The sequence below is a fragment of the Perognathus longimembris genome, chromosome 6 (genome assembly GCF_023159225.1).
Source record: "Perognathus longimembris pacificus isolate PPM17 chromosome 6, ASM2315922v1, whole genome shotgun sequence".
NCBI lineage: Eukaryota > Metazoa > Chordata > Mammalia > Rodentia > Heteromyidae > Perognathus > Perognathus longimembris.
The window spans coordinates 78,157,273-78,179,589 of record NC_063166.1 but is presented as its reverse complement, the minus strand read 5'-3'; the positions used below and the strand labels follow the sequence as shown (position 1 = coordinate 78,179,589).

At 61.0% G+C, this 22,317-nt stretch overlaps 1 protein-coding gene across 1 annotated transcript in view; it reads left to right on the top strand.

Annotated features, from left to right (window-relative positions):
- Sulf2 (sulfatase 2) overlaps positions 1–22,317 on the top strand; it is a 55,000-nt gene extending 32,683 nt beyond the window's left edge. Inside the window, exons 4-21 of the mRNA XM_048349588.1 lie at positions 5,316–5,467; positions 8,775–8,944; positions 11,377–11,527; positions 12,157–12,332; positions 13,785–13,913; positions 14,718–14,774; positions 15,043–15,172; positions 15,459–15,651; positions 15,759–15,987; positions 16,067–16,163; positions 16,398–16,492; positions 16,974–17,033; positions 17,247–17,416; positions 17,551–17,693; positions 18,746–18,869; positions 19,230–19,263; positions 19,447–19,500; positions 21,386–22,317. Of these exons, the coding sequence (XP_048205545.1) occupies positions 5,316–5,467; positions 8,775–8,944; positions 11,377–11,527; positions 12,157–12,332; positions 13,785–13,913; positions 14,718–14,774; positions 15,043–15,172; positions 15,459–15,651; positions 15,759–15,987; positions 16,067–16,163; positions 16,398–16,492; positions 16,974–17,033; positions 17,247–17,416; positions 17,551–17,693; positions 18,746–18,869; positions 19,230–19,263; positions 19,447–19,500; positions 21,386–21,416 (2,195 nt within the window). The 3' untranslated portion in view covers positions 21,417–22,317. The remainder of the gene's footprint in view (positions 1–5,315; positions 5,468–8,774; positions 8,945–11,376; positions 11,528–12,156; positions 12,333–13,784; positions 13,914–14,717; positions 14,775–15,042; positions 15,173–15,458; positions 15,652–15,758; positions 15,988–16,066; positions 16,164–16,397; positions 16,493–16,973; positions 17,034–17,246; positions 17,417–17,550; positions 17,694–18,745; positions 18,870–19,229; positions 19,264–19,446; positions 19,501–21,385) is intronic.

Sequence of the window (22,317 nt, the reverse complement as noted above, 5' to 3'; positions counted from 1 at the left end):
GGAGTTTTGAACACGGGTTCTCCACGCCGGCTGACCTCGGGTTCCCTCTGCTCCCCTCGGCCTCTGACCCCGTGGGCGCCGAGGTGATTCCTCCTGTGCCGCCCGCACCGACCTCTCCCTCTGTGCATCTCTCAGGAAGACACAGCACGCGCGGGACTGTGAGAGCATTTGCCTCAGACACGGGGAGCCCGCGGGCCCGGGGATCGCAGGCGTGGGGCCCCCGCGCCATCGGTGATCGCAGCCGTGTCCGCGTGCCACTCCTAGGGAGGAGACACAGACAGTTTCCCCTCCGCATCTGCAGATCGGACACGAAGGTCAGGGATACCCAGAAGAGAAGTAGGCACACACACACATTTCCTTTTCCCCTGCAGCACAATTCGTGTAGTATTTATATTAAGTGACCCAGACACCATGGAAGCCTACGGGAGCACGTCGTAGGTGAGATGCAAATGCAGTGCCATTTTATCCAAAAGCACTTGGGCATCCGTGGGCTTCGGCATCCAGGAGTCCCGGAGCCGGGGGCTTTCGTATACTCAGAAACAGCTGTGTTAGTGGCCTTGGTTGGACAACGTCACTATCTCCATTACGGGTGGAGAGACTGAGGTATCAAGAGATGGAGAGAGTCGGGCAGGGTGAAGCAGGCCTGTAATCCCAGCACCGGGCAAGCAGAGGCTGGAGGATCGCGAGTTGGAGGCTAAGCCTGTCCTTCTTAGCATGACCTGATCTGAGAGAGGGGCGAAAGGCATGCGGGGGACACACGGCTGGCTCCCAGGATGTGGAGGAAGTCCTGGGGCGGGGGGGGGGGGGGGAGGGGGGCGGGGCATCGCTTCCTCTCAGCCATGATCCTCCTTTTCATCTCCGCTGTGCTCCTTTGCGGTCAGCCCAGCTCCCCCGGTGGAGCAGGGAGGCCCTTGGCACTCCGGGGCACGCTGGCTTCTGCTGCGGCTCCGCCCCTTTCAGGTTGAGGCGGGGGTACCCTGGCTCCGGTCCGATCTCCTCCGTCACCCATAGGGAACCGTGTGCCGAAGAGCCGGGGCACCGGGAAGCCACTGTACCGCCGCAGGTGGCCGCGGGGACGCCCCATCGCACTGGGGAGGGGCTGGTATTCCGTGGTTAACGGTGGAAAACCTGTGAGCCCGGGTCCGAGCCGGCTGTTAAAACAGTGTCATCACGCCAAAGCACCGCGGGTCTCCACCACAAGTGTAAGACTCCCTCGGGGGCTCGGGCCATGCAGGGCCCCCCCATCCAGGCCCCTTCATCCTCCGCCAGGCAGCTCTGCCCCAGCCCCCCAGCCCAAGCTTCCCCCCTCTGCCACAGTCTGGGCTGCACTTTTCATCTTGGTCTTCATTCTAGCTCATTCTCTTGGCCGTGTCTCCCAGCCACCCCCCCCAACCCCACCCCCGGGGCCCACGCTAATACGCTTCTCCCACCTCCACTAGTGCCAGAATAACCATTTTAAAAACTGCCTTGGGGAAATCTAATCAAATGAGAGCAAAATCTAATTTGGCACTAAAAGCCTCCGACTGAAGCCGTTTTCCAGGGCCTCGTACAGCTGGAATAATAAACTCCTGCTGGGTTCTGGAAGGGAGGAGAGAGGTGACAGGAGGAGGCGGTGTGGAGGAAACGGCCTAACAACCCTGTCACGGGGTGGACACAGAGGTGGACGTCCAAAGGTGGAAGGACCCTGCCCGCCCACACCCGCGAGACGCCCGTCCCGCCAGCCCGGCTGCGGCCCACCCAACTCTCCTGGGACAGGTGGCCAGGAATCCCATCGCCAGCCGGGACCCAGAAGGTCTGGGCGAGACCGGTCCCCGTGGGGCGAAAGTCCTACTTCTCCAACGGCCGGTGGTCCTGGGGTCCTGCCCGCCGCGTGCTTCTTCCCAGGAACATCTTCCTCTGTCCCCGTCCGCTGGAGCACCGGCCCGGCTGGCTGCGGCATCCGACAGATGTTTTATGCGGCTGCACGGGTCCTCCACGGCCAGCCACGCGCGATGCCTCGCGAGATGTTTAATGGTCGTGCCAGCGTCGCAAGTCTGCACCGTAGCCAGGCCCGCGTGCTGGCAGCTCTGAGCTGATCGGGAGTGGGCAGGGGGCAGACCACGTGGCATGTGGACCGCTGGGTAGGGCGAGGCCTGAGGGCGTCTGGGCTCCCTCACCCCACTCCACAGCACCCTGCCGCGCCCCCCCCCAACCCCCGGGGAGGGAAGTCCTCGAATCTCACTCAGCTTTCCCCGCCCCGCTCCCTCCCAAAGGAGGCCAGCACGCTGGGGCTCTGCTCGCCTGGTCTTTCCCTGTCCCTGCAGACCAGCGGTTACCAGAGCCCGTGGACCAAACCCAGCTCTGTGTGTGCGTGTGTGTGCGTGGGTGTGTGTGTGTGTATGGGCAAGTCCCCATCCTGGGGCTTGAACCTGGGCCCTAGAGCTCTTGCTTGGCTTTTTCACTCAAAGGTGGCGCTCTAACACTTGAGCCACCCACCCACCCACCTTTTTGCGGGTTCATTGGAGATGAGAGTCTCTGGGATTTGGGCTGGCTCCGAACCACAATCCTCAGATCTCAGGTAAGGTCTTCGGGAGAGCCACTGGGGCTCCATCAAGTGAGCAGTTTTATTGGCACTGAGCTGCACCCATTGGTTTCAGATTTATTTATTTATTAGTGTTTGTCCTAGGGCTTGAACTCAGGGCCTGGGCACTGTCCTTGAGATTCTTTTTCTCAAAGCTGATGCTCTACCACTGAAGCGCGCCGCTTTTTTTTTTTTTTTTTTTCTGAGTAGTTTATTAGAGATGAGAGCCACAGACGGTCCTGCCCGGGCTAGGTCCTCCTGAGTGGCTGGGATTACAGGCGTGACGTGAGCCACCAGTGCCTTGGCTTTCTCTGGGGCCGTCTCCCACGAGGACAGAGTTGGGTCGCTGCCACAGATGCCACCTGGCCTGTGCCACTGGCTACCTGTGTGGAGGGAGGGGGGCGGGGAGGGTGGCGTGGGGAAGGCGGGCACAGGTCGTGGGTTGACGGGATCTTGTTTCTCTGGCCGGGCTCCATCTCTAGGGGCCTTTTTCTGGTTCTGAACTGAGAGGTGCTGGAGGCCCAGGTGATGGATGGAGGTTTCAGATAAGCCGAGTGACTGCCCTCCGCATTGACCTTTTGTTCTGGATTGTTCTCTGTGGTGAGGGCATGGCAGGACGGTGAGTGGAGTCCCTGGCCTCCATCCCAAGCTGCCAGCAGCCCCCAGGAGCGGTCCCCCTCCTGACTGCCAGACTGCCCCGAGCCGGCTGGCCTGGGGGTCACGACCCTGACTGTGACCTCACTGTAGGGGGTTGCTCTTGTCCTCCAGCACCCAGCCAGGGGAGCTCGGTGCTGGTTAACGAGGCGCCCCCCCCCCATGCCCTCTCGTTGGGAATGCTGGCAGCTGCCCAGGACTGGGCCTGCCTCCTCCAGGTGCAGGGCCTCTGTTTCCTCCGGCTCGGGAGGCTCCTCGTACCCCCGGCCCCCGTGCCTGCAGCTGCCCTCAGCGGGCCCCGCGGGGCAGGCTGGGCATCGGGGACCGGGGCTCCCGCTCTGGAGGGGACTCCTCTCCTGGGCCCCGCCACCCGCCTGGCAGGCTGAGAGCCAGTCCTCCGGGCCAGCGGAGCCCCCGGCCTCCTCCCTCGCAGACAGGCACTCCCACCTCCCCGTGGGTGCCCCAGCACCCAGGAAGTGTGTCGCGGTTGCACTCAAGGACCTGGGTCCGTGGGAGAACGCTCACAGATGTCTCCCGTGGCCTCACGGTTCCTGATCACGGGTCGGGTACTTGCTTGCTAAGCTAGAAAAGCGTCACCAAGACCGCCGGCCTCGTCGGCCTCCTGGGGAAGCCGAGTTTGTAGTTCAAGTGAGCACCATTGGTGAGAAGTTCACACTGCCAGATAAATGAGACCCACAGGCTCTGGAAACAAGAGTGTCCCCCGTCCCGGGAGGCCCCCCTCCCCTCAGGCCCTCCCAGGCCCCTCTCTCCCTTCGTGAACTTCACTTGAGGGGCTCACCTGGTGCACCCTGGACGCCCCACCGCCATACCGGCATCTGTACGTGGTTGAGGGGCGCTTGTGTTCTCCAAGGCTGCAGGCTAGTGTTCCACTGGGTAAATGCACGGGCGTGCTCCTGGCTCGTCCCTCGTGGGTGTGTCGATTCTGTCTCTGGCTGTGTCCGAGCACATGGGCTGCTGGGTGGACTCGCCGATGCCGTTGTGATGGGTAAATACCCACGATGCGAGTCATTGGGGCGAGGTGACACGTTCAAGTTCAGTAGACACGGCCCCGGCTTCCTCACCGTGAGGGGCCCGCTGGCACGCACCCCAGATGTGCAGGAGTTCCAGGGGCTCCCTGTGCCCACCAGCACAGGGTTGGTATGGTTAGGGTTTTTGTTAGCCACTGGGGAGATTACTCTCATTCCTTACCACACGTTGGCTGAGACTAGCTTTTAGCTTCCGTTACGAAAATGGGTCACGAGCCATAGTATATCAGCAGGGTAAGTTCAGTCCTTTTTCCTCGCCAGTCGGGGCCTGGGCACTGTCCCGAAGCTGCTTTTGCTCAAGGCGAGCACTCTGCCGCTTGAACCACATCACCATTTCAGGCTTTTTTCTGTTTATGTGGTACTGAGGACTCGAACCCAGGGCTTCGGGCATGCTAGGCAAGCGCTCTACCCCTAAGCTACATTCCCAGTCCAAGTTCAGTCCTCTTACTATCCCGCTGTCGTTGGAACTACAGCAAAATCAGATATTCTCACACATTACGGCTGAGGAATCATCTGTCTTCGTGTCGTCTTGGTTTTTTTTTTTGTTGTTGTTGTTTTTGGTTTTGGTCCATCGTAGGACTTGAACTCAGGACCCGGGCACTGTCCCTGAGCTCTTTTGCTCAAGGATAGCACTCTACCATTTTGAGCCACAGCGTCACTTCCAGTTTTCTGAGTGGTTAATTGGAGATAAGGATCTTACAAACTTTCCTGCCCAGGCTGGCTTTGAACTGCAATCTTCAGATCTCAGCATCCTGAGTAGCTAGGGTAACTTGGTGGGATCCACCAGCAGCCGGCAAGTTCTTGTTTCTGATAGATAGATTTTTTTTAAGACACGTGACTGTCGCAGATCCTTCTCATTATTCTGATGCCTGTATTTTGCACTCACTTGCTTCCCCTTGCACGACAGTTGTGACATTACAACATGTGAACTGGGGCGTGTGGCCTCACTGATAGCCAACGCCGTGACACCACTAGTGGCTTTGGGCGTGGGCATGTGGTATTGCAAACTTCCCTGTCTGTGTTCTCACGTGGCCTCCTGGTCCCGTCCCCTCCAGCCTTCTTCGGGAAATACCTCAACGAGTACAACGGTTCCTACGTGCCGCCGGGCTGGAAGGCGTGGGTCGGCCTCCTGAAGAACTCCCGCTTCTACAACTACTCCCTGTGCCGGAACGGGGTGAAGGAGAAACACGGCTTCGACTACTCCAAGGTGAGCTGTGCCCTCCCCGGCTCTGCAGGCCCTGCAGGCCGTGGCCCGACTTTGGGTGGACCACCCGGTTCCCCTCATGACTCTGACACCTGTTTACATGCCTGACGCACACCCACTGCCGCTTGGGCTTTTCATCTCTCAAAGAATAATCCCTGGTTCTGAGAACGTGGCCATTAACCTTGACTGAAGCCGACTGGCCTGATGGAAAGTACAGGTGGAGGGGGGTCAAGTAAGTGGGTTTTCACACACAGAGCGGGACGTGTAACCAGCACCCAGAGAGGCACGCAGATGGCCGTCACCAGCCCCCGAGGTCCCCCGAGTGGCCCCCACCGAAGCCCCGCCAGCGGCTGCTGGCACTGTGGGCTGGCTCTGCATTGCTCTCTGCGTGTGCTCCCGTGCCTAGCTTTGTATTGGGGTGCCTCATGCGGTTAGATTCTTGAAAGGCGCTTCCCCTGTGGGCCTGGGACGCAATGTAGTTATCTGTTCCATGGTTGCTGGGCACGAAGGGGTTTCCAGTCGGGGGCTGTTCTGAACAGAGCTGCGGGGAGCAGGGTTAGGCGGGTACTCACGGTTCCCAATCCACCGCGAAGAGTCGGGCTGCTTGGTGTGGTGTGCACTGCGTGTGTCCAGAGGGGCTGGCTGTTGCCCGAGGCGGGCTTCCGCTGGCTCCTCATTCCTCTCTTCAGAACTACTCATGGGATGGTCCCGTGGTTTTACACAGCTTTCCAAGGGTCCCGTGAGCCCCGCGTGTGCAACACCTACTCAAGACCGCGTTAGCGTAGGCCAGGCCAGAGAAGGCGGGCTTCTGGCTAGACGGCCAGGTCAGCGTGCAGGGGCAGCCAGAGATGCCGCAGGCTGTGCAGCATGGCTGTCGCTGTGGCAGAACTCCTGAGATGATCCACTCGGCGAGGGGAAGGCGTCGTGGCTCATGGCTTCTGAGGTGGCCCCTCACTGTCATTTGCTCTGGCTGCCTTGGGCCTGTGGTGAGCCCGCCCATCATGGCGGGGAGGACTGTGCTTGTGGTGGCCTGGGAAATGATGTCTCCGCAGGCCCCACCCCCTGCCAGGCCACAACCCCCGGCATGGCCACGCCTCCTGGCATGGCCACACCCCCACTGCCTAGCTTCCTACCATGAAGCCCCACCCACCCCTTGACTGCCGCACACCTCCCAGTAGAGGCTCAGGCCAGGACCTGACCTGCGAGCGACGTTTCAGATCCAAACTACGGCACCTGTGTTCTAGTGACACCTTATTTGTCCTGATTGACCCTGGGCTGTGGTTTTCCCGCCCTTGGTAAGGATGGGAAGAGAAAGGGCGTTGATGTCTCTCCAGATTTCCGTTTAAAACAGAAATACACAGACAGGAACAGACCTCGGTGCCAACCCCAGAGCGGCAGCATCTCTGCCAAGCTATCCGTGACGCCCGCGCCTCTTGCTTTCCCTCACGGCCGCCGGCCCTGTGCCCGGCTGCTGATGGTGATAGCCCAGGAATACTGTGGCCTTTATCCTGGCCTTTCCTCTCTCTAGTTCTCCCAACCGCCTTCCCCACTCACAGGGAGGCTGGGACCCCACCACCCGGCCCCAGCCCTGCACGGGGTACAGGCCCAGCCACCTGCTCCTGGGCTGCTAGGCTCGGCCACCTGCCACCCTTGTTGTGTGCACGCATGAAGGGGGTCTCCTAAGCTAAAACACCCAGGGACTCCGAAGAAGGGAGAGGAAGCCCACTGATGAATAGCCTTCCCTCCCCCTCCCAGCCCTCTGCACGCCGGTGGTACCCCAGCCCAAAGACACTGCGTGCACGGAGCATGCTCTCTGCAGGGTGCCGGCTCCTGCGTGGCTTCCCACCTGTCTGGTATGCTCCAAATGCCCAAGTCCTCCCTCACAGTCCACCTCAAGCCTCGCTTGTGCAGGCCTGAGGTCCGCCTCTCCTGGGCTCCTTCCCTTTCCTTCGGGGACCCTTCTCTATGCCCTGCCCCCAGTTTCCCAAACCAGAAACCAATGAGGAGTGATTACTGCCCGTCTCTGAACTTGGCTCCAGTACTGTGGCCCAAGGGGAGACCAGTCCAGGGCTGACTGCCTGTGGTGGGGGGTATTAGTGTCCCCACTAAGACCTCCCCGGGAGGGAGGGCTCGGCAGGTGTCTTGCTGGGCACCAGTGGCTCAAGTCTGTAATCGTAGCTACTCAAGAGACAGAACTCTGAGGACTGAGGTTGGAAGCCAGCCTGGAAAGAAAAGTCCAAGAGACTCTTATCTCCAATTGACTACCCAAAAGCCGGAAGTGGAGCTATGGCTGAGATGGTAGCCTTGAGCAAAGAAACTCAAAGACGGCTATGAATGTGGCTTAGCGGTAGGGTGCTTGCCTTGCATGCATGAAGCCCTGGGTTCGATTCCTCAGCACCACATAAACAGAAAAAGCCAGAAGTGGTGCTGTGGCTCAAGAGGTAGAGTGCTAGCCTTGAGCAAAAAGAAGCCAGGGACAGTACTCTGGCTTGGAAGGAAGGAAGGAAGGAAGGAAGGAAGGAAGGAAGGAAGGAAGGAAGGCCAGGCACCTGATAGCTCACACTTGTAATCCTTATTTACTCAGGAGGCTAAGATCTGAGGGTCATGGTTCTAAACCAACCCAGGCAGAAAAGTCCATGAGACTCTTATCTCCAATAAACTACTTAGAAAAAAAAAAAGCCAGCAGTGGCGCTGTGACTCAAGGGATAGAGCACAAAGAGGCCCAAGGACAGCACCCAGGGCCCTGAGTTCAAGCCCCAGTAAAGATGCTTGCTCTCTTATTCTCTCTCTCTCTCTCTCTCTCTCTCTCTCACACACACACACACACACACACAATATCAAGAGAGAGCATAAAGTGACAAGCACCCTCCTGTCCCTTTCCCTAGTCTCAAATCACATAAATCCTACATTTTCTCTTCGTGTGCAAACCTATGAACTTAGGGGTTTGATTTCCCTCCCTCCTGCTCCCCACCCCACCCCACCCCCAGATTAAAGTAGGATCTTCCTCGAGTGCGCCTGTGTGCACAGCCCCGAGGCGTGGCCACGCCATCTTTGTTGCCAACTATTGAGCAAAAGCATCAAGTACTGAGTTTGAGTCCTGGTCTCAGACCTAAAAACAAAGAAACAGAAGAGCGGGGGGCACAGCGGAGGCGCTTGGGGGTAGCTTGGGGGGTAGCAGAGCGGGGGGTCACCCGCTCTGTATTCTGCACGGTCTCGGCGGTCAGCGCCGCCCGGCCTTGGCAGGTCCCGGGCGTGGCTGTCCTCAGCGGCCGGTGCGCTCCGCCCCTCACCTCCTCCCGTCTCCCTCCAGGATTACCTCACAGACCTCATCACCAACGACAGCGTCAGCTTCTTCCGCGCCTCCAAGAAGATGTACCCTCACCGGCCGGTCCTCCTGGTCATCAGCCACGCGGCGCCCCACGGCCCAGAGGACTCGGCGCCCCAGTACTCCCACCTCTTCCCCAACGCGTCCCAGCACATGTGAGCCTCGGGGTGGGGTGGGGTGGGGTGGGGTGGGGTGGCGGGCGTCGCCGGGAGCCTGGCTGAGCCTTGTGACCATCAGTCAGAGTGCTGGGCCAGAGGGCTCCGCCTCAGCCGGGTACCGATGGCGGCGGGGGGGGGGGGGGGGACCCCATGGGATCCACGCGCGTGCCGCTTCCTCCCCTGTGGCTCTGTGTCCCACGTGGCCACATCGAGCCGTTGGCGCCGGGCATTGGCGGGTCAGCGCTAGCGTCCCCTAGGAAAGTGACAGAGGGCTTCCCGAGCAGGCCCGGCTGCTCCCAGGCAGAGCCAGGTTCACGTCTGCCCCCGCACGTGCTTGCCGCCCTCCTCCATCCACCACCCAAGCTGATGCAGCTTTCTGGAAAGTTCTCTTTGTCTCAAGCCACCCCCTGCCGGGCAGTGACACTGTGGCACTCCAGAGGACATGCGACAGGGCGATTTGGAGTCTGCCTGAATATTCAGCGTGTCTTAATTTCCAGGCCAGTCCGCATCCGTTAGGCTGACCCACCCGTCCCTGCTCTGGTGGGAGGAGGGGTATTGTGGGCTCTGTGGCTGGGCCCCGCCCCCACATGGGCAGCCTCCCCTCCCCCTCCCCGCCAAGGGCGGTGGCCCCTCCGGCCCCCAGGCCCTGCCTGCCGCACCAGCGCTTGGGTGGGGTTGTTTGACACTCGTTGTGCCTTTATTGCCCCGTGGAGATGGAAATGAGGAGCGATTGGACAGGAGCAGCACTGCCTCCTCCCCGCCTTGACGGGGGAGTGTGAACCCCCCCCCCCCAGGCCCAGGCCGCATGCGGACGTGCAGCACACGTGCACAAGGCAGGCAGGCACACGTGTGCAGACACTCACACCCATCCCATGAGCCGGGGCTGCCTTCCACGTTCCGTGAATGCTGGGCCCAGGCCTCCCTCTCCCCCCTGTGGGGCCGGACGGGCCGGGGTGACAGCCTGGGTGGCAGGTGCACCACTCGAGGTCCTCAGTGCTTGTGGGGTGAGTGAGGTCTTCACACCTTCGCCCATCAAGCAGCGGGGTGTGAAAATGCCCATGGCCCAGGGGGCTCAGCCCGGCGCTGGTGGCCATGCTGCCCGCGAGCGCCCCCCGCAGGCCCGGAGGTACAGCTGCAGCCCCCCCCCCCAGTCCTCCATCACGGAGGCCACTGCCCAGGCTGGTAGGGCCAGAAAGCTGGGCGTCTTGCCCCCTTCCTTCCCCCCACCCCCGGCCCCCTGCTGCCACAGGCCCAGCAGCCCCGCACACCCACCCACCCGCAGCCTGGGCATGGACGGGAGGCAGCCTGCTGTCTGCACGTACAGAGGTCAGGCCCAGCCGCCAACACCCGGGACAGCAGCAGTTTACATAATCAAAGGAAGCCTGGCCCGGGCAGGACTTAGCAGCAGGAGGTGGAGGATTAGCTGGGGAGGTCCAGAAGGATCCAGGCTGCAGCTGTGGCTGTCATTCCTCCCCGGGGGCCTGGTGACCTGCGAGGTGGGGACGGGGTTCCGGGGCCCACACCCCTTCCCTCCCCCGGCCCAGGTCTCCCTGACCTTCTTGCCAAGCCCTTTGTCTTCAGGGGCTGGACGTTCGCCCCCTATTACCAGCTCTCACCGGGGTGGGGGTCAGATCTGAGGAACCCTGCCATGGGAGGGAGCCCCCCTGCTGTGGACGTTGTGCTGTTGCGTTTTGGGAAGTTTGGGGACCGGTCACTGTGTAACCTGGGCTGGCCTCCCTGTGGGATGCTGGGATTCCCTCCTGCAGGGAGGGCGCTGCACAGAGTGGGGGGCCCCTCCCCCGCCAGAGCTGCGCAGTGGTGGGGTTTGGGCAGCTCAGGAGGTGGGAGGAGCCCTGGGTTTGGGGAGGGGTCAGAGGTTACGGGGCGCGTCCCAAGCCAGGAGCCCTCAGGTCCCCTGGGATTGTGGCTGGAGTTCTGTCCTGGCTCCAGGCGCCCAGGAGGTGTGGGAGCCCTATCAGCCCAGTGGAGGGGGAGCCCCAGGGCTGCCTTGGGCCTCTGTCCCCTGAGGAGGACGCGATTGCACCAGCTCCCATGAGGGCACACCTGTGAGCTGGCACACCTGTGAGGAGGCACATGGCAGGAGACCCCAGGCAGAACCTCCCTTCTCTGATCCTCCATTGCTTTAGTAAATGGAGACTAAACCACAAACCCTGGCAGCCTGGTGCTGATCAAGTGAGGCCATGAAGTTAAGTTCATGAGTTCAAGGCCAGCCTGGGCTACATAGCAAGACAGAAGACAAAACCTACAAGGGTTGTTGGAATCACCGTGACAGTTAAAGAAGTGGGCTTTCGGTGCCACCCACGCGGTGTGGACCACGCATGCAGGACACAGGGTTGTGGGGAAGGAGAGGCAGGTCCCCAGGTCCTTCGTCCCCAACTCCGGCCTGATCACCCTGTGTTTGCCTCCAGCACGCCCAGCTACAACTATGCGCCCAACCCGGACAAGCACTGGATCATGCGCTACACGGGGCCCATGAAGCCCATCCACATGGAGTTCACCAACATGCTGCAGCGCAAGCGCCTACAGACACTCCTGTCGGTGGATGACTCCATGGAGAAGGTAGGCCCCGCCCCTGAGGTCCCGCCCCCTGAGGTCCCGCCCCCCCGAGGCCCCACCCCCTGAGCCCCTCCCAGGACGATCCACATCCTGCAGGGCTCAGCCCAGGGAACTTGGGAGTGGCCAGTAGAGAGCCGGGGCCCCTGCCCATCTGTGGAGACCACAGAGCCATCCAGATGGAGCCTCTGCCATTGAGGTGCCAGTCAATAGCCCCTGCCAGTTGTGTCCAGCTTCTTGCATTCGTTCGTTCAACATTTATTGAGAGTCACAGGAACACAATGACGGGCATGTCGGGCATGTCCGGCCCTCTGGGGGCATCCACAGGTAAATGAAGGAAATGAGAGAAGACTTAAAGCCAGCCTGGGGAGCAAAGTCTACAAGACTCCCATCTCCAATTAGCCAGTAACAGCTGGAGGCATGGCTGTGGGCAGACAAGCCAAGTGAGAGCTCCAGGCTCTGAGTTCAAGCCCCAGTACTGGCACGTAGTAAGAAGACAGAGGGCAGGGCTGCAGTTGCACAGCGACGGTCCCAGAACAAAGCGGGCCCCTCTCCCTCCAGAGAGGTGCCCCGAGCAGGGGCGGCGGGGCGGGGCCTGGGTCTCCAGCGCCTTCAGCTCTGGGTCTGCGCCGTAGATTTACAACATGCTGGTGGAGACGGGCGAGCTGGACAACACCTACATCGTGTACACCGCCGACCACGGCTACCACATCGGCCAGTTCGGCCTGGTGAAGGGCAAGTCCATGCCCTACGAGTTCGACATTCGGGTCCCATTCTACATACGGGGCCCCAACGTGGAGGCCGGCTCTGTGTGAGTATCCTGCACCCCAGCTGCAGCTGGTAAGGCCCCCCCGGGGGCGCTCAGAGCCAGTGGAACAGCCGGGGCATCACCTGAGGGCCAGAGCAGGGGTCCCCAGCTTCTACTTCCACCCTAGGCTGGGCAGCAAAGTGAACCCCTCTTCCCCCCAGCCTTCCTCAGGAGCTCAGCCAGCCATTCTCCTGGGCTTATCCTGTGAGGTGACCCAGTCTCCAGCAGAGACTGAGGCAGAGGGTCGGAGATGGCCCGGGAAGGAGTCCTGGTGACGGGGTGCTCGGGTCAGCCTGAGGCTTTGGGAGACAACACAACACTCCCCGTGTCTTCTGTGATGCTGAAGCTCCCAGGACTATCACATGGCCCCGGCCCCGCTCCCCACAGAGGGTGGGGTGCGGCTCAGATGCACCTTGGACACGCAGACTCACATTCCACCTGTCGGCCCTCACCCCTTGCGATGCACGTGGAAATGACCTTTACCCCGGATAAGGCAAATCAGTGAAGAGAGCCAGCGCTCACGGGAAGCCTGGGATGGAAGCCGTTGCCGCGGTGCCGAGCGCCAGCTGTGTCTGCGGGGGGAGGGGGTGGACACCCTCCCCCCACCCAGCCCGTCCACCCCCCTCTGTGACTCCACGAAGAGGCCTCCCCCCCCCCACACACACACACAGCTGCGGCCCACCTTCCCCCAGGCACACACGGGACGGGCCAGGCGTGCAGCGCAGTAGGTGTGAGGTAGTCTGTGTGACGCCCTGCCCGGGTGCTTGTGCCACACCACACACTCACCAAGGCCGTGGCCGGAGACGGTGCGCCACCGCACCGACCACGCGTCAGAAACCCGGCCCGCCCGGTCAGGTCCCTCAGAGACCTGGAACCGCCCACTCCCCAGGCTGTCACCCCACAGGGTGACACCCCACAGCCCGGCCCCTCCCAGGCCGCCCTGACACTTCAAAGCCAGCCATTGGGAAGTGGGACAAAGGCAAGAATGCCAGTGGGTCAGGGTTTGACACCCAGCCATGCCACCTTGGGGATGACAGGCCAGCCTCCCTCGCTATATGGGCCATTTGGTGACAACCCCGAAGATGGAGTCCCGGGCCTGGGGCCCCCGCCCCCACGGGCCTCCTGGGCAATCGCCGACCCAGGGGTCCAGGCCAAGGGTCAGATCCCAGTTGGGGACCTTCCAGGGAACAGAGCTGGCTGGGACGGGGCTAGACCGCGGGAGGGACCGGGGCTGGAAGGCTTTGCAGGTGGGGACCACGCCACGCTGTGGCATGTCTTACACAGGTGTGCGGCACAGGGTGGGGGGGGGGGTTCACCTGCATTGGGGCCACACTGGGAGCCCCTGAGGGTGAAGGTGGTACAGTCCGCGCCCCTCTGCCCCCAGCCACCCCTCTCTCAAACAAGACCCAGGCATCACCTTCCCCAAGGCCAAGTCCCTGCTGTCCCCGCCCCTAGGAACCCCCACATCGTCCTCAACATTGACCTGGCCCCCACCATCCTGGAGATCGCCGGCCTGGACATCCCCGCAGACATGGACGGAAAGTCCATCCTGAAGCTGCTGGACACGGAGCGGCCAGGGAACCGGTGAGGATGGAGCCCCACCAGGGCAACCACGTAGCCCCATCTTACCGTCGGGGAATGTGAGGTCCTGTCCCGTCACCCGGTGTGGCTTGAATGACAGTGAGGTGAAGGGAGCTCCTTGCTAAGTGTCCTAGAGGCAGAAGGGAACAATGGTGAGAAAGGGAAAAAAAAATTACAGGCAGGGATCAGAAAGGACCGGAGCGGCCCCTGGTGGCCAGCATTGGAACTGCACTGGTAACGGCCTTCCAGGTGTCACTGTGACCTTGGGCTTGCTCTGAGCCCTTCCTCCAGCGGGGTCCATGGGTGGGGAGAGGGGGATACGGACACTGGCTTAGATGCCAGCATGCCTGGGAGCCAGGGTGTTGGGTGGAAAGGCCCGCTGGCTTCAGTGTCCCCACCTACAAAGTAGAAGAGACTGTCCTTACACAAAACACATTCCAGTTACAGGAGCCTAACTTCAGGGGACCCAAGGAGGCTGGGTACCCCACAAACCAGTGTGGCTGACCCAAATGCAGCCCACGGAGACATCTAGAAATATAGTCTGCCGTCTCCCACCTCCTGGGAGCTGTGCGTGCACACACACGCATACACACACACATATACACACACACACACACACGTGTAACAGGTCAGCTTAGTCCCACAGCTCTGAATCAAGAAACAGCTCTGCCCAGAGGCTGGCACGGGGACTCGCCGGTGCCCACCTGCCTCGGGCGGGCTGACTGGACCGGGCAGCTCAGGGCTCCAGCCTTGGCAGTGGGATTTCACAGAGCCTGCATGTGAGAAGCTAGAATCTGTGTTTTCTAGGTTCCACTTGAAAAAGAAGCTGCGGGTCTGGCGGGACTCCTTCCTGGTGGAGAGAGGGTGAGTGCCAGCCTGGGGGAGCTGCCGCCTGAGGGTGGCGCCAGCCCCGCCCCCGCCTGGAAGGTTCTGCAGGAGGGAGGTGCAGAGCTCAGCCCTGCAGGTGACAAGCTGGATGGGAGAGCCTGTCGTGTCTTCCAGCTTGCCTGCGTCTCCCCAAAACCATGAGCTCTGGGTAGCATCCCCACAACCCCCGCGGGGAGGGAGGCACGAGCTGCGGGGGGGGGGGGTCCTGCCCCCACCAGCTCAGCCAGCCCCGTGCCTCCCACAGCAAGCTGCTGCACAGGAGGGACGGCGACAGGGTGGACGCCCAGGAGGAGAACTTCCTGCCCAAGTACCAGCGTGTGAGGGACCTGTGCCAGCGCGCCGAGTACCAGACGGCCTGCGAGCAGCTGGGGCAGGTGAGGCACCGGCGGGCGCTGCCAGCGGGGTGCGGTGATACCCGGAGACGGCCGATGCCCGTCTGGGGCCGAGGTAGGAGAACCGAGAGCATTCTAGACAAGAGCGGGAAGCGCGAGCGCTGCGAAGGCCGGGCAGCAGCCACAGACGGGGGTACCGGGAGAGTGGCGAGGGCCGAGGAAGGGGGAGGGCGGGAGAAGCTGGGACACGGGGGCCAGAGCTCGGGTTCTAGAAGGAGGTGGGGACGCGGGCCCGGGCCACGGCCCCTGAGGCCCGGCGTGCTTGCAGAAGTGGCAGTGTGTGGAGGACGCGTCGGGGAGACTGAAGCTGCACAAGTGCAAGGGCCCCGTGAGGCTGGGCGGCGGCGCCCTGTCCAACGTGGTGCCCAAGTACTACGGGCCCAGCAGCCGGGCCTGCACCTGCGACGGCGGCGACGACCAGCTGGGCCTGGCCGGACGGCGGAAGAAGGTGTTCAAGAAGAGTAAGTACCGCTCCGCACCACCATCCGTCACTGTTGGTTCCTCTAGCCGCACCCCCCGCCGACCCCCTGTCCATGGCTGCCTCGTGTGCCCCTCCTGACACCCGCAGAGTACAAGGCCAGCTACGCCCGGAACCGCTCCGTCCGCTCGGTGGCCATCGCGGTGGGAGGCACGGTGTACCACGTGGGCCTGGACGACGCGCCCGCGCCCCGCAACCTCAGCCGGCGGCGCTGGCCGGCCGCCCTGGAGGACCAGGAGGACAAGGACGCGGGGGGCTTCAGCGGCACCGGAGGCCTCCCGGACTCCTCAGCCCCCAACCCCATTCAAGTGACCCATCGGTGAGCGTGCGGGGGGGAGGTCGCGAGGCGCGGGCTGGGCCCCGGAACCGGCCACTGGCTCACCCCGTCTCTTGAGCAGGTGCTACATCCTCGAGAACGACACGGTCCAGTGCGACCTGGACCTCTACAAGTCCCTGCAGGCCTGGAAGGACCACAAGCTGCACATCGACCATGAGGTGCGCCGGCCGGCAGGGCCACCGGGGCCCTGGGGTACCGCAGGCTAGAGAGGCCGGGACCCCACCCACCCGCCGCCCCGTCGGGTCCCACCCTCCCTCTTCCTTCACCTCGGGGGCTCTCAGAGGGCGTGGCTGGTGCTAGGCCAGGGCGGGAGGCCCAGGTCCCTTTGCTGGGGGGGGCTGTAAACAGGGGCGCCTCCCCCCAACCTCCTCTTGCATTCATTCCTCCCTCAGATCGAGACCCTGCAAAACAAAATCAAGAACCTGAGGGAAGTCCGCGGCCACCTCAAGAGGAAGCGGCCTGAAGAGTGTGACTGCCACAGAATCAGGTACGGGGTGGCAGAGGGCCCCGAACCCTGGGGATGACCCCAGGGTGCAGGACTGTAAATCCTCCCTCCTGTCAGCCAGCCGGGCTCCGGGGTGCTAGGGGTGCTGTCTGAAGCACTAACGGGAGGCAGGTCCTGGCCGTGGGGGGCAACCCGGCTAGGAGAGGCCCCCGCATGTCTTGTGGCTCAGGGGCCCCGCGGCAGCTCCCATCTGCTGACGCCCAGTGACCTGTCGGCCAGAGCGTCCCACGCAGAGCAGCGAGCTAGGATTCCACCCCCCCACGCGGAGCCAGGCCGCTGGGCACGAAGGGCTTGCGAAGCTCGGGGGCAGGAGGCCAGCTCCCAGGGCGGCTCACACGGGGAGGCCGCGCGGGCTGGCCAGGACCCCGCACCGCCGCGGGGGGGGGTCGGCACCCCACCGAGCGATGGCCGCAGCCGGAGGTCCTGCGTGCTCCTGACACGAGTGGGGGGGGTTGGGTTGCAGTTACCACGCCCAGCGCAAAGGCCGCCTCAAGCACAAAGGCTCCAGCCTGCATCCTTTCCGGTAAGCGCAGGGCCCGAGACCCGTCGGTAAGCTGAAGCGCACGGGGAGGGAAGAGAGGGCCCCCCCCATCTTCCCGGGGTGGGGGGGGGAAGGGGGTGGACGGGAGTTGCCACCTCCTCCCCGATCCTGCCTCAGCGCCACCTGGAGGGAGGGGCTGTGGCTTCTGGTTCCAGCCCCAGGCTGGGGGTCACGCGGGGCTCCGGGTGCCCGCAGGAAGGGGCTGCAGGAGAAGGACAAGGTGTGGCTGCTGCGGGAGCAGAAGCGCAAGAAGAAGCTGCGCAAGCTGCTGAAGCGGCTGCAGAACAACGACACGTGCAGCATGCCGGGCCTCACGTGCTTCACGCACGACAACCAGCACTGGCAGACGGCGCCCCTCTGGACGCGTGAGCAGGGGCGCGGGCGGGCGGGCGGGCGCGGGCCAGGGCAAGCTCCCGCCTGGAGAGCCCAGACGCGGGTGGCAGGCGCCCCGGCTTCTTCCTGCAGACACCCTCAGGCGGGCTCTCTCTCCCCTCGGCAGTGGGGCCTTTCTGCGCATGCACCAGCGCCAACAACAACACCTACTGGTGCCTGAGGACCATCAACGAGACGCACAACTTCCTCTTCTGCGAGTTCGCAACCGGCTTCCTGGAGTACTTCGACCTCAACACCGACCCCTACCAGGTACGCAAGCCACCCACGGAGGGACGGGGCCGCCGGCGAGACCCCCCAACCCTGGGTCCCCAGCACAGGGAGTGGTGAAGCAGTCGGCCCAGCGGCCCCGCGGCCTCCTTCCAGCTGTGTCCACTCGCGGGGGAGCCGCCACCCCGGGACCGAGCCCACGGGCCCCTGCAGTGACTCCAGTGACAGTGCTCGGCAGGCCCCGACCTGGGCAGACGCTCCATACTGGGGCACGGTTGAGGTGGCATAGCACCTGCCTACCGCACATGAGGATCTGAGTTTGAGCCCCAGTGTCCTCCCTTCCCTAACAAGGGTGACCTCAGTACAGAGGGAGGTGGCCTGTGTGAGGCGTGAGCAGCCGGGTGCCCGTAAATGATGCCGGGGTCAGCGGGCCTCGGCTGGTCTGCCTGGGGCATCCCGGAGGCGGCCTGCCGGCCTCCAGACAGCGTCGGCCTGCATCTTCCCAAGGCAGGGGCCATGAGCCTGCAAGCAGGCCTCGGCAGCAGCTCCCAGCCCCCACCCGTCACCGCAGGCTGCCTGCCCAGCAAGGGTCTCGGGACTGGGAGCAAAGGCTGCTGACGGCCCACAGCCTGAAGGCCTTTTCTTTTGGGCCGGTCCTGGGGCTTGAACTGTGGGCCTGAGAGCTCTCCCTGAGCTCTTGTGCTCAAGGATATAGCGCTCCACCAGTTGAGCCACAGCTCCACTTCCAGTTTTCTGGTGATTATTTATGAGAGTCTCATGGACTTTGCTGCCCAGGCTGGCTTTGAACCACCCACCTCAGATCTCAGCCTCAGAGTAGCTAGGATGACAGCCACCAGGGCCCGGCTCTGAAGGCCTTTTCTCTGCAAGCTCTGCGAGTCTCCTGCACAGTGGCTCCAAGGTCCCCCCCATGACACCCCTCCCCCGTGACGTGTCCTTTGTCTGTCTTTTGGTACCGGTACTGGGTGTGAGCCCTCACTTCACTCTTCTGCTCAAGGCTGGCACTTGAGTCACGCCTCTGGCTCTGGCTTCTTGCTGGTGAGACACTTGTTGATGGCCTTCCTTTTGCCAAGCAGCTGATGAACGCGGTGGACACGCTGGACAGAGGGGTCCTCAATCAGCTGCACGTGCAGCTCATGGAGCTGCGGAGCTGCAAGGGGTACAAGCAGTGCAACCCCCGGACACGGAACATGGAGCTGGGTGAGTCCTCGCGCCCTGGTGCCCTTGCAGAGCCCCGCTAGACCACAGGGAGGGCCTCAGGGCTCACGTCTGCCGCGACAGTGCACCCCGAGTCCCCAGGAGCTCCCTGCAGAGGGGACACAATTCAAGACATCGCGTGGACAGGTCGAAGGCAGGCACATCAGGGCACTGGGCGCTCGCCCCTGTCACCTTGAGCCACTCAGGATGGTGGGGCCGAGGCCAGCTAGGGCCAAAAGTAAAAGGACTAGAGGGGCGACGCCAGGCCCCAGTGCTCCTGGAAGGCAGTCGCAAAGTTGGTCGTTCTTGTGCCATATTCTACGCAAAGCCGTTGCTCATCTGTTCTTTCCTCCCCTCCTCTAGGACTTAAAGACGGAGGAAGCTACGAGCAGTACAGGTACTGGCTTTTGCTACTGAAGCCCGGGGGCGGTTCCCATGTGCTGACCTTGTGTCCCCTCTTTGAAGCTACCCTTCCTCAGGCCCGCACGGCCCTCGGGGAGAGCTGTCACCTCTATCACCTTCCTGTGTGGTTCTCGGGGGTCACTTTCTAGTGTAACCTTCGTTCTCCTTTGACACTCAGGCAGTTCCAGCGTCGAAAATGGCCAGAAATGAAGAGACCTTCTTCCAAGTCCCTGTGAGTAGAGGACGCCGCATACGATCTTTCACTTGCTTTTTGCCAGGGCGCTTTGTGCTTCTCATTACCCGTTCCCATGACAACAGGGAGGCGCAAGGGTATCCGTATCCTATCAGTTACTGTGTGGATGCAGTTCGTATTTTAGATGAATACTTTGTCCAACACATTGCTCGTTTTCCTAACAACCCGTGCTTCGTGCACCTAAACGAAGACTTAAATATCAGCCTCCAGTCACTTGGGGGGCTGCAGATGCAAAAGCAGCAGTGCATGCCGTCGGCAGAAGCGTGGCCTCCTGCGTGGTTTCCAAACTGCCTGCGCTATGCACCGTGTCTGCCAGCCACCTGGGAAGTCCGCCTCGTTCCTGAAGAGAACAGTGATAGGTTCCCTACACGAATGGGGGTGCAAGGTGCTACATCTTCTAATGCATCAAAGAAATCCAAAAATGTGTATGTGTGTGGAAGCTGGGTGATGGGGCCTGGGCTTGAATGCTGGCCTTCATCTGAGGCCTGCTAGGCAGCTGCTCTATCGCCTGAGCCACACCCCAGCCCGAGAATGCATTCTTAACTCTTGCAAACTAATGTGACATCCTGTCAGCAAACCAAACCCTTGGAAAGCTGCCACCTTTGGTCTACTTATCTCCTTTTCATCCATATAAACCTGAGTGGCTATAGGGCAGTAATAATGGGTCATCTAAATATTTCTTTGGTGTTCTCAGGTTTACATCTCTTATCCTCCTCAGGTACTACTGTATCCTTTTCTTTTTTTTTTTTTTTTTTGCCAGTCCTGGGGCTTGAACTCAGGGCCTGAGCACTGTCCCTGGCTTCTTTTTGCTCAAGGCTAGCACTCTACCACTTGAGCCACAGTGCCACTTCTGGCCATTTTCTATATATGCGGTGCTGGGGAATTGAACCCAGGGCTTCATGTACAGGAGGCAAGCACTCTTGCCACTAGGCCATAGTCCCAGCCTGTGTATCCAAATTCTTAACTACCACCTTTGCCAGCCTCTAAGGGACAGGTCAATAGCTAAGAATTGAGAATTGAGTCCATTAGAGATGCAGCCCTGAGCTGAGTGACCTAGAAATATGCCCTTTCATGAGCCAAGCTGACATAGCTCTAGAACTGTTTTAAGAAATCCTAAGGGGGGGCTGGGAATATGGCCTAGTGGCAAGAGTGCTTGACTCGTATACATGAAGCCCTGAGTTCGATTCCCCAGCACCACATATATAGAAAATGACCAGAAGTAGCGCTGTGGCTCAAGTGGTAGAGTGCTAGAGTGCCTTGAGCAAAAAGAAGCCAGGGACAGTGCTCAGGCCCTGAGTTCAAGGCCCAGGACTGGCAAGAAAACAAAAACAAAACGGGGCTGGGAATATGGCCTAGTGGCAAGAGTGCTTGCCTCAAATACATTTGAAGCTCAGGGTTCAATTCCTCAGCACCACATATATAGAAAAACGGCCAGAAGTGGTACTGTGGCTCAAGTGGCAGAGTGCTAGCCTTGAGCAAAAAGAAGCCAGGGACAGTGTTCAGGCCCTGAGTCCAAGGCCCAGAACTGGCAAAAATAAGTAAATAAATAAATCCTAAGCATGGCTGGGCAACATGGCTCACACCTGTCATCCTAGCTACTCAGGAGGCTGAGATCTGAGGATGGTGGTTCAAAGCCAGCCTGGGCAGGAAAGTCTGAGACTCTATTTCCAAATAACCACCAGAAAACTGGAAGCGGAGCTGTGGCTCAAACTGGTAGAGTGCTAGCCTTGAGCAAAAGCTCAGGGACAGTATCCAGGCCCTGAGTTCAAAGCCAAGGACAGACAAAAAACAAACAAAAAAAAAAACACCCAACTTCTAAGTAGCATGGCAAACCAAAGGCTGAGACGTCTGTTGTGTTTTACAGGGGACAACTGTGGGAAGGCTGGGAAGGCTAAGAAGCAAGAGATGGACCTCCAAGAACAGAGGCCTCCCCTAGCTGGACAGGCCACAAAACCCATGCAGTTCGCAGCAGACCTGGGCTGAGGCCCCCAGGCCTGAGAGTCTGCCTCCGTCACGGTGGGAATCCTGGAGGACCACTGTCAGGAGCAGAGGCTTCAGGAAGTCCACTCTGCCCGGGCTTTGCTTTGGATTATACCTCAGCAGCTACACAATGAATTTTCATATCAGTCACCACTAGCCCTTTCCGAGAGGCTCACAAGGGAAAAAGAACAGAGAGATCTTTGATGAGGCTTCCCCCAGGGGTGAAAAGCCATGGAGTCTAAACCCTAAGGGAAAACAGCCCTGTTCAACTCATCTCCCTGTTGTACTTCATCACAGAAAAAGGAACTGAAAAGCAGATGGGCAGCTCCCCGATGCTGAAAGCAGCATGTGGAGCTTCGCCATGAATGAAGAGCACAAGAAAAGTGACATTTACCTAGCCCCGACGCCCTGGCTGCCTCCAAGGAAGCTGCCTGCACTGTATATATGTGACTATTTACATGGGACCAACATGGGATTTCCTCCTACATCACCCTAACAGTTCCCACGTTTCCAGCCCAGCGGTGTCAGTCCACGAGCGCTCTGGGCAGGGCCAGGATGGAGAGCAAGCCCTGGCGCTGCGGCCGCCCTGTTCATGCCGGACGCCACCCAGCACTCGCCCCGTGTCCACCCACAACTGACATTTTGTAAGGTACTGGAAAGAAACCAAGCCGATGTATGTCCCATGTTTTCATGATGTTGTATTTGTAAAGCAATTTTGTAGTGTAAGTTCTGTCATATGATGTTCAAAATCCCAGCCAATGACCAGCAGTTGGTATGAAGAAACCTTGGGATTTTGTAAAATGGCCATTCTTGGGA